The sequence below is a fragment of the Eptatretus burgeri genome, chromosome 3 (assembly GCF_056783735.1).
Source record: "Eptatretus burgeri isolate ZD-2024b chromosome 3, Ebu_testis_v1, whole genome shotgun sequence".
In the NCBI taxonomy this organism is placed as follows: Eukaryota; Metazoa; Chordata; class Myxini; order Myxiniformes; family Myxinidae; genus Eptatretus; species Eptatretus burgeri.
The window spans coordinates 24,597,924-24,610,114 of NC_140963.1; the positions used below are offsets into that span (position 1 = coordinate 24,597,924).

The 12,191-nt window shown below is 42.6% G+C and overlaps 1 protein-coding gene across 3 annotated transcripts in view; it reads right to left on the minus strand.

Moving 5' to 3' along the window:
- LOC147029563 (histone deacetylase 9-like) overlaps positions 1 to 12,191 on the minus strand; it is a 560,396-nt gene that overhangs the window by 359,780 nt on the left and 188,425 nt on the right. For all 3 annotated transcript variants that reach the window (XM_085872715.1, XM_085872718.1, XM_085872716.1), the window contains 2 exons: positions 9,205 to 9,316; positions 7,057 to 7,175 (listed from right to left, as the gene is read on the minus strand). In XM_085872715.1, coding sequence (XP_085728841.1) covers positions 7,057 to 7,175; positions 9,205 to 9,316 — 231 coding nt within the window. The remainder of the gene's footprint in view (positions 1 to 7,056; positions 7,176 to 9,204; positions 9,317 to 12,191) is intronic.

Genomic DNA, 12,191 nt, shown 5'->3' on the forward strand with positions numbered 1-12,191 from the left:
CCATTGACCCAAGTTTGCATGTATTTATTTTGTGTATGGCAATTCTATGGTTCATATTCCATTTTGAGTTTTGGGGATTGTGCAGGGACTTACTGGTAGCTTTGTGCCATCTGCATCTATATCCAGCTCTGTAACAGTTGTTGCTCAGCAAATAATTTAATTTCATTCCATGTAGTATTTGTTTCACGAAGGCCTGCGCCATGTTGCCGTAAATATTCAGTGTTGTTTTACAAAATCCAGTCGCTAAATCAATCTCCAACACTTCTTCACTGCAGTTTGGGAATTTGTCAAATTTGCTCTTTTATTTCGTTTTTAGTCGTAAATTGGTAGTTTTTAGTAAATTGGTAGTTTGTCTTTACTTACCCAGCGGTAGTCAGAGCAGGAATTTGTAATTTGTTCAGGGTGTCAGTGTGAAGTCACCTACTCTTTGTGAAAGATCCCATACGAACTTTGAAGTCCACCAACTAGTCCTAGCAGACAGCACCCTTCATGCTTAATGCCCAACTAGGAGACGGCAAAATTAGTGATTCAATGTCCAGAATGTGAATAACCAAACCGACAGTTTATTGTCGCATCAGGAATCAAAGCCAGACTGATCAGCTCAAAGGTATGACTGCAGCATCCTGTTGGACCCTGCTCAGAGCATTATTTGTTAATTTGAATGGTCTGTATCACAAATCTGTTCACGTTTAACTGCACCTCTCATTGGGATTTGAGGTTTCTGGTTCAACTCAAATGTATGACATGTTTTGCACAGTTACTGAGCTGTATTCTTTCAGTCAGATTAATCGTGTCTACTTGTGGCTGCAGTTCATCAATCACTTTTAAACATCATGTGTTCATCACACACATAACTATAAGTATCATATGTCAGTGCACTATATATTTGTTCCTGTGATGCTTGTTCGAGTGAATAGTTGGTTCCACATTGTCTGCATGTCTTACATGTGTCTGATATTTTCTGCTTTATCCCACTCTTTCAATCAGGTTTTCACAACATAGTTCACTCAGCATGGTGAAATGAAGGTTCATTCATCCACCTCATGAGGCAGACTTTTCAAACTGCACAATTTCGTTTACAAATGCGACCAACTAAATGGCTAATGCGAAGAGTTTACACAATTATTGTCCCCACCTCCACCCCAACCCTGAAAATAGTACAGGGTGTCTACAAATTACCATTGCAAATTCAAACCATTATAAACAAGAGTGCAAGTGAGCACAATATACGGCCGAAAAAGTCTCTGTGACACACACACACACACACACACACACACACACACACACACACACACACACACACACACACACACACACACACACACACACACACACACACACACACACAATTATATATTCAAACACGTCAACTTATGAAAAACAAGAAGGTATATACAGAATTGTGCTACTACATGGAAAACAGCATCCTGGTTGCCATGGCAACCACTTTAGATGACGAACGTATGTCGCAACACACCGTCTCCACAGTCTGTACCTATGTACCAAATATGAAACGTGAAAGTTGAAAACTTTGGGAGTTAGAGTGCGGACAGGAACGGATGGAAAACAGCATCCTGGTTGCCATGGCAACCACTTTAAATGACGAACATATGTCGCGACACACCGTCTCCACAGTCTGTACCTATGTACCAAATATGAAACATGAAAGTTGAAAACTTTGGGAGTTAGAGTGCGGACAGGAACGGACGGACGGACAGACAGACAGACAGACAAACAGACGGACGGACGGACAGACAACCGGTATCACAGAATACGCCCCGATACACATATATATATATATATATATATATATATATATATATATATATATATATATATATATATATATATATATATATATATATATATATATATATATATATCGGGCGTATAAAATCAAGTAAAAAAGAATAAAATGTCATAACCCCGGTTGTTTTCGTAATTTTTCTGCATGGAGTTAAAGGGCTGCCAGTCCCATATTTAGGCACAACTAAATCAAGCAGTCAGCCATCTTTGATCAGATGGCAGAATAAAAAAGTGAGCTGCACGTATATGCCATTATGGGCTGTGCTTGTGCCAAGTTTTAACAAATTCAGACCATGCATGTCTGAGAAATAGTTGGTTGGGGACACATTTAAGTTACACAATGGCCGCCAATCAGCCATCTTGGATCTCATCTCCAACAGCAAAAGATGTGAAACTGGAAGCCATTTATCTGTGTGCCAAGTTTGAACAAGAACAGTAAATGCGGATCCGAGAAATAGTTGAGGACGTGTTCGACACCAGCTTGTTTTTACAGCTAAGATGGCCAGCAGTCGGCCATCTTTGATTGCATCACAAACCAAAGTGATGTGCATATATATACACCATCATTTGTTGTCTTTATGCAAAGTACAAATGAAATTGGTCCATACATGTACAAGATATGGTTGCAGACGCACGCATGGACATGAAAACCGAGACCAAATCCATAAGCCCCCATTTCATACTAAGTTCAACAGGGGCTAATAATGAAATGGCATACAACGATATGGTTTGCTGCATATGAAAGAAAATTTCCAGAATTTTTTTTGACTTTTTCCCCATTTTCAGGTATCTCCTGTGACATGCGACATCACATATATTGCAAATGGTATCTCCACAAGACAAAGGCTCAGCGTGTTGCCTGATTTAGAGAAAACAAATCAGCTACACATGTTTAACAAAGCTTCAGGATGCCCTATGGAAGGCAGCAGGCATCAAGAAAAACTATTCTTGAGTGGCACAACAAGTTTATGGAGACTTGTAGCATCCTGCATAGAAAGAAGGTAGGCTGGCCAAGCACAAATGGTGAAGATGTTGAACATGTTTATGAGTCACTTGAGCACAGTCCCCATAAGTCGATTCGGACTACCAGCAGGGAGTTGCAGCTAACCCGCTCAATTGTGCAGAAAGTTCTGCACACATGATTGTGGCTGTATGCGTACAAGTTTCAGTTGGCGCAGGCACTCAAGCCGGACAACTGCACGTGATGTATGGCATTTGCATTAAACATTTTGGAACGCTTCGACAGAGACAACGGATTCCTGCGATGTGTGCTCTTCTCGAACGAGTCAGCTTTCCAATTACTAGGAAGGTTAACAGACATAATGTCAGATTTTGGGGCTTTGAGCCTCCCCATGAAGTCAGTGAACTTGAGAAGACAGCCTCAAAGTTAACATGTGGTGTGGCCTAATGCCTTATTGAGTCAGTGGGCTATTTTCCTTTTCTGAAGCCACTATCAAGTTTGACAATCACCGGGATATGTTGGAGACCTTTGTCCTCCCACGTTTGGTGGACCTGCAAGCACAGGTCATTTATTTAAAAGACAGAGATCCCCCACACTGAAATGTGATAGTGCACAATTTCCTCAATCAACATTTCAATGAACGATGGATTGTGCATGATGGTCCGTGTCTGTGGCCACCACTTTGATAACTACTCTGGATATTTTTTTCTGTGAGCCATGTATCCTAACAAACATATTGCTGCACTGCAGCATTACTCCCTTGCATTATTATTGAAAAAATAATTATGGTGATTATACTTTGTAGTTGAATGTAACTTTCTTATGTTTGCATCTTTATAACTATTTTGACTGAAAGTCAGTGATTTTAATACTTTTAGCTTAAGCCATACTTTATGATGCAACTACATTTATACAACTACAATACTACATAGGTCAGGTCAGGTATGGGAGCATGTGCCAGAACAGCGCGTCGCTGCGTCCACTTTCCGCCGGTACTCCAGGGGCCCCCGTCTGGCCATCCCCCAGGCAGATGCCAGGCCCATCCCCATCTCCTTGAGATGATGGTCAACCTGCTGCAACCATGAGGCACGTGGTCAGCCCACTGGCCTCCTCCACTCATGAGACTCCCTTGCTGAGAGAATCTGGTGAGCAGGATCAGCGTCAGGAAAACGAGCCACATGTCCATACAGCCGCAACTGACGCTCACGGACTATGCAGGTAACAAATCTCATCCGAGTCTCTCTCAGCAACCGCTCGTTGGACACAAAATCTGACCAGCGATAGCCAAGGATTCTCCGAAGACACCTGGTACCAAAGGAATTAAGTCTCCGTCTCAGATCCTTGGTCAGAGTCCAAGTCTCGCATCCATAGAGCAAGACTGGAAGTACCAAGGACCTGAAGACTCGGACTTTCGTCCTCCCACACAGGTACCGGCAGCGCCACACCCCATGATCCAGTGAATCCATGACTCCCCAGGCCTGACCCAGACGTCTATTGACCTCTGACTCGCAGCCAGCAGAGACATGAATATCACTGCTAAGGTAAGTGAATCTCTCCACGATCTCAACATCCTCACCACAAACAGACACAGACAGGACAACAGCATCCAAGATGTCACCAAAAGCCTGGATCTTAGTTTTGACCCAAGAAACCTGTAATCCCAGCGGCTCCGACTCCTCATTCAGCACCTCGAGGGCCCCCAAAAGGATGTCTAAAGTTTCCGCAAAGATGACTGCATCATCTGCAAAATCAAGGTCCGAGATCTTGACATTCCCAAATGATGCACCGCAACTTGATCTCTCCAACATCCTCCCTAAAATCCAGTCCATACAAGTGCTGAAAAGTGTGGGGGCAAGTACACATCCCTGACGAACTCCAGTAGCAACTGGAAATAAGTCAGAGATGACACTACCACACTTCACAGCACTCTCAGTACCAGATCGATCAGTTTTGGTGGCACCCCACGAAGACCAAGAATCCTCCAGAGGACATCCCGAATCACTGAATCGAACGCTTTACAGAGATCAACATAGGCTGCAAGCAGCCCCTGCCAAAACTCTCGTCTGCGTTCGGTGAGGATACGAAGGGCAAGGATACGGTCAATCGTTGACCTCTTTGGTGTAAAACCAGACTGCTCTGGACGCTGGTGCTCAAGCAGATGGTGGTGAACCCTATCAAGAATTAATCGAGCAAAGACCTTGCCCGGCACTGAGAGCAGCGTCACCCCTCGGTAGTTGTTGCAGTCTTGGCGATCACCCTTCCCTTTCAGACCATGCATGTCTGATTATATTAATACTACATAACCTGCAATAAAAAAACAATGGATTCCAAGTCACAATTTTCGTGTGTGTGTGTGTGTATATATATATATATATATATATATATATATATATATATATATATATATATATATATATATATATATATATATATATATATATATATATATATATATATATATATATATATATATATATATATATATATATATATATATATATATATATTTGAAATTGATTATTTCGAAATTTGATACTTTGCTTTTTTAAGAGGGGATGTACATAGTGTGACAGATTTGATGAACTTTATCATGCTAAACATTTTCTATGTTCTTTAGAAGTAAACAAATATTTGATCTTTAATGATATGGTTTATTTGTATTCAAAGGGAATATGAACAGGAGAAGTATAATTGATAATAGTAAATGCAAATTCATTGGACAAGACAAAAGGAGAGATAAAACGACAAAATCAGTGGTTTTGTTTGAACAATAACGAAACGATTTTCAATATTTCAAAGAAAAAAAAATGTAGTAAAATGAGTAAAATAAGAGATTTAAAAAATATTAAATATTGTTTGAAAAATGTCACGTTAAAGCGGCCTCTGTCTGTGACACAGTGGCTGTTAGATGGTTGGCTTCAGCAATCTCTGTATGTTCTGGCACCTGTTAACCAACAGTGAATGATTTCCTCCCGTAGCTCAGAAATATTGTGAAGGACACAACAGGCATCACTTTTGCATCCAAATGGAAGACCAAATACTGCATTGGAGTCATGAGAAGGAACAATCAGAAGCATTTTAAATCGCAATATTTTTATGTGTTCCACATCATTGGAACCCAAAGATAATTGTAAAACTCTTCTATGACAAATACGGTCGATCTTATGGATTTGTAATACTGTATTTTACAGATAATTATAAAATGGATGTTATTTTTTCGACCATAGTGAGGTTTATGGAAGAGCAAGTTTGAACTGGCAGTGGGGTAACAGGACAACAATTGGGTACAACCAGCAAGGGAATGAATGAACAGAAGAGAGAAAGAGAGAAAGAGAGAAAGAGAGAAAGAGAGAAAGAGAGAAAGAGAGAAAGAGAGAAAGAGAGAAAGAGAGAAAGAGAGAAAGAGAGAAAGAGAGAAAGAGAGAAAGAGAGAAAGAGAGAAAGAGAGAAAGAGAGAAAGAGAGAAAGAGAGAAAGAGAGAAAGAGAGAAAGAGAGAAAGAGAGAAAGAGAGAAAGAGAGAAAGAGAGAAAGAGAGAAAGAGAGAAAGAGAGAAAGAGAGAAAGAGAGAAAGAGAGAAAGAGAGAAAGAGAGAAAGAGAGAAAGAGAGAAAGAGAGAAAGAGAGAAAGAGAGAGAGAGAGAGAGAGAGAGAGAGAGAGAGAGAGAGAGAGAGAGAGAGAGAGAGAGAGAGAGAGAGAGAGAGAGAGAGAGAGAGAGAGAGAGAGAGAGAGAGAGAGAGAGAGAAAACACCAAAACCAGTAAGTAAAGTCGGTTGGGTTTGCAAAGGTTAAAGGGGGTAATAAAGATCATGGGTCTGGATGGGGATGACACGAGGTGGTAGAGGACTGCTTGCTTGAAGTCCTGGAAGGAAGAGTGGGAAGGAACAGCCTCTGCAAGGCAGTTCCATGGACAGAAGAAGCAAGGAACAAATGAGTTTAGGTATCGAGTCAAAAATAAGACTTAAATAAATAAAAACTTAAATCTTGAAATAATCCTTGGCATTTGCGATTGACTTATATCATATGTGTTAACACATGCATCCATGTGAAACCCATGAATAATACATGGATGGGGTGGGGATGGACAGAAAGCATGTGATTCATGCTTCATGACAGCTTCACATCTCAAAAGGAGGCAAAGAAATTATGACCCAAAAACTATTTGGTTTCCAATGAATCTTAACAGATCTTTTCCACACGATTCACATTAGCATGATCACCACATCTCAGAAACACCAGATCTTATGAACTCGCATGAACCAGTGAGAGTCTTCTTAAGAAAATCCCTTACCTGTCTTACGCAGTGGGAAATCATTTTTTGGATCACATGAGAGCAGTCCCGGGTGCAAGGCAGCTTGAGATATGTTCTGTGATGCTGAATTCTGCTCCATTGTGGCGTAGTGCTGCATCCTATAGAAATGCATTATCTTGTTGAGATGCATGCATCATGCTTTTCCATTAATGTACTGAACTACTTATATTTTAATTGCTCATCAATATAAAACACATCTCTTCAAAGGATACAACATAGAGTAAGATGGAGGAAAGAAGATACCTCTGATAGAAAGATTGGGCAGGATGTCCCCCCACCCATTTTCCACATGTGTATGTATTCAATGGGGCATGCTTTTTAAACACACAATTTCCTTAACCATAATCCATGACGACTCATTACCATGTACCACCCTCTGCATGGTGCACATACAAACAAACAATTCTTGAGCTGACATTTCCCGAATTATACATCGAGATGGCCATCTACTCTCACACGGACCATGCAACACCATACATTCCTGTCTATTCTATGGTAATATCTACCCCCCCCCCACAAATATACAGATATATATATATATATATATATATATATATATATATATATATATATATATATATATATATATATATATATATATGTTTAGGGGAGGAGATTAGGACCATACTCTATGCAGAGCGTTGGTGCTGCCTTTGCAGTCTCCTTGGCTATTGGGTGCAATCCTGTCAGGTCGCCACTCAGACACAGCACATCAGCATGCTGGCATTCATTTTGCCAACCTCGGAAGGATGACAGGTTGAGGTAACCCCACATGGTATTAATTCAACAGCTGAGCGGGATTTGAACTCAGGACCCAAGGATCCAAAGCCTACCACCCTAACCATTATGCCAACACCAGGCATACAGATCAGTGGATGGGTATAAAAATATTTCAAAGACCTTGAATATCCCTTGGAGCACAGTCAAGACAATCACTGAGAAGTGGAAGGCGTATGGTACCACCAAGAGCCTGAAAGAGCCTTTCAATGCTGCCCTTGGCCTCTTGGTGACCTCTCTGATCAGTCTCCTCCTTACTTTGCTACCCAGTTTGGAGGGACGGCCTGATCTAGGCAGGCTCTTGGTGGTACCATAGGCCTTCCACTTCTTAGTGATTGTCTTGACTGTGCTCCAAGAGATATTCAAGGTCTTTGAAATATTTTTATACAGATGAGGCTGTCCCTCCAAACTGGGTAGCAAAGTAAGGAGGAGACTGATCAGAGAGGTCACTAAGAGGCCAAGGGCAGCATTGAGAGAGCTACATGCCTTTCAGGCAAAGAGTGGTCACTGTGTGCACATGACACGATATCTCAAGCATTTCAGGTCTGGCCTGGATGGTAGGGTGGCAAGAAAGAAGCCATTATCCAATCGAAAATCTGTGGCATGACTTGAAGATTGCTGTCCATCAAAGCTTCCCACTCAACTTGAACAGTTTTGTGCAGAAGAATGGGCAAATATTGCCCAATCAAGGTGCGCAAAGTTGGTAGAGACCTATCCCGACAGATTGAAATCTGTAATTGCTGTCAAAGGTGCTTCCACCAACTATTAACTCGGGGGGGGGGGGGGGGGGGTGGATACTTATCCAACCAAGATATTCTAGTTCTGTATTTTTAATTAATTTTCTGAAATTTGTAGAATTTGTTTTTCACTTTGAAGTTGTGGTTTACGATGTGCAAATAAATGTGGAAAAAGTCTGATTTAATGCAATTTAATGGCATGCTACAAGGCAACAAAAGGTGAACATTTTGAAAATGGGGTGTGGACTTTCTTTTGGCATTATGTATGTTTGAAGTAAAAATTTAATCTAATATTAACTATAAATTCCGATTCTGATGTACCACATTCTGTGACAGTGTCGGTGATGCTGAAACAGTTTCTTGGCAAGGGTTATACTGCGTGATTTGCCATTGCCTTCCCAGTAGCAGTTCGGGCAAGAATTTGGAATTTAACAATAGTTCCAGCGACGGCTCCCCTACTGTTCATGATGCTTGCCTACTCTTCCACTCTTTACACATTTTATGCGACAGCCATTTTATTCCCTGTCATCCCGACATATGGAGAACTACCGTACTCCAGAAGTACATTTAAGAAGAAAATTTTGGATTAAATCATTGCTGTTATGGTATTTACCAGAGATTGTGGTAGCGAGACAAGGAGATGGTAACCCCAGGTGCAATGCGCTGCTTCTTGCTCAAAACAAATTCCTGAAGCCGTTGCTTCACTTCAGAACTTGCTGCAGCACCTGTTTCAGACAACTCAGACTTAGAATCATTTATGTATCAATAATCCATCAGCTGGTGTGGCATTTATGGCACACATGAAGTTTAATACTTAGACAGACTTGAGCCACTGCAAAGTATTGTGAGATAACAACACATGTGGGCTCAAAGTATCCTATCGTATCCTATATGCCCCATGTAATTTCCTTTTCAGATATTATAATCAGAATTATTAAAATGAATGCAAAATTAGTATTGTCATCATTATTAATTTTATCTGAGAAACATCAATCCTTCATATTGACAAGGTAGTGTATTATAATCCCCGTTTACCCTGCTTGGTGTTCCTCCCTGAGAACATTGCCACTGATGCTGATATCACAGTTTCATAATCATTATACAATGTTGATTTGTCCACTTTCTATCAATGGCCTTATAAATCATGTTAAAACTATGATAGCTTACAATGTCTTGTACTACATTTAATATGTGGACAAAATCCTTGACATGTCTTATGGTGTATACAGAACAAGAACGATGGATGACCAACTTAATGCCAGGGCAACTTTAGCATAAGGATGCTGAGAGCAAGTTACTTTATGTTCTCTGATATAATTATTGTCTGGAATCAAAGGCACAGCCTGCTCCTCACAATTATGCAAACCCGCAGACACATGCTTATGTAAAAGATGAACAACCAGACTCAGTGGTGCAATGATTAGAGCGTCCGCCTGGGATGTCGGTGGTTCAAACCCGGGTCGAGTCATACCAAAGAAAAAAAAAAAGATGTGCGGCTTCCTCGTTTGACACTCAGCATTTAAAAAGATAGAACACGGGCAATCCCCATCGGTTAACATCCATGGGGAAGAGGAAATTCCTCCTTAGGAAATGCCCAGCTGAGTGCGGTGAGAAATTCGGCAACATTGTTGTGACTTCACTTGCATCCAGAGTATCTGAGGAAGTGACGGCACTTTCCCCAAGCCCAGTGGCTGTTAAGTGTTTGCCTTGTCAGTCTGTCCATGGGTGGATGAGTGGCAACTCCATTTCGACCACTAGACCTAGTACAGTATATATATATATATATATATATATATATATATATATATATATATATATATATATATATATATATATATATATATATATATATATATATATATATTGTTGAGGAAATTCGCAAACCACCATTCAGGTCCTGTAAGTGAGATATCTCTATAAGTACATGTGTAGTTAGCCCCAAACCCGTTGTTTAGAGGGAATAAATGTGATTCATTCAGGCTGCGACCCTTTAAGATAGCCGTTTTTCTGTTCTATCGTTATTTTCAACCAACCACGTCTCAACCGCCATCACACAACAACCACCAACCGCAACTCCGCTTCACAACAACAACAACGCCAACAGCCACGACCTTTACCTTCACAACTCGCTCCCACAAACATCGCATCACCGCCATTCCAAACGTCGCCATGGCCATAAACCAGCACTTTAAACCCTCCACCACCTTCGCCTCTCCTTCTGCGGCCATTCCAGCACCGCTTGTGGGCACCGAGCATCAGGCTGTTCTGGCCTCGTGCGGGACGCGCGCCGAGCCGCGGGTGCAAATAGCGGCCTTTCCGAGGAGAAGTTGGATCAGGAATGATACATGCCCACTTCTGATCCGTCCAATCAGCAAGCGCAGGGCGGTTTGGCCCCGCCTCCAGGCGCGTCGGAGTAGAATCGGGATATGCAAATTCGAGGATCAGGGGAGACTCACGCCCCTTTTTCTCCGTCCAATGGGCGAGCGTGGCTCCACCCCCGAGCTCGTTCTGATCCAGAAATTTGCATATGGGTTCTCCTGCCGGACTATAAAGCGCTGAGAGCAGGGCGAATTTAGTCGTTTTTTTAGTTTTGAGTTGGAGAGAAGGTTGGAGGCAGTGAGTTGGAGTCAGGAAGGTCGAGGCAGTCAAGTCGGGTCTGGAGAGGAGCGGTCTGTGGAGCCGTGAGTCAAGTCGGGTCTGGAGAGTGGCAGTCTGTCGGGGTTCGGAATCTGTCGGGGAGCTGCAGAGAGGGGAAGCCTGGAGCCTGGAGTGGGGTCGAGGTGGTTTGCTGCAGTCAGCTGAGGAGAATTGGGGAGGAGGTCGAATAGCTCGGGTCCAAGGCAAGGAAGACGGCGGTCGGCGACGAGGTCGCAGTGGAGTCGCTCGTCGCGGGACCCAAGCAAGCCAGCTATCCTCTTTCCCCAGAGCATCAACAATTCCCCCCTTCCCCCCCCCCCGCGCTGAGATAGTGCGAGAAGGGGGCCCCGTTTCCACCCCACTCCAAGCAGTGCCAACGAAACCCGCAAAGGAGCGCGGAGCACCGCCGCCACATTTGCGGCTCATCACAAGACACGGGTAGGATCCACCCGGTCTCGCGGCCCACAGGCCCCATCTGCCCCCTTGTCTTTGAGGGTGGCCCTTTTCTTTTGCTTTTGAGTAAATGTGTTGTCGGTGCCGTCTATAAAGTAAAACTGTGTAAGTGTTGCCGTGTGCTCGCGTAGTCGGTAGTAGATCTGCATTGTTGTGTTTCTTTTGTAACATCTGCTTTTGGTGCATAATTGTTGTAATTGTATATGGGTGCTTTCCGCGTGCCGCGGAATAAATGTGCCTTATGTTGAACTGTTTTCCCGTTTCGCTTCGTCTTTTCTTTAATTGAATCTCCATCTTGCTTCACGTAAAGGGTTGGTAGTGGGCTTAATACGCCCGATAATTAATCGGAACCGTTGAGGTCGACGAAAACACCACTCGGTTATCCCAATAGTACGGAACGGGTCGCTTAAGTGGCCCGTGTCCGGAGTCGACCTGCGGCGAGGTGCGATCGCCCGGTCTACCCTCCGTGTGGGTACTTAGGTAGGTCGAATTTGGCGAACAACCCTATCC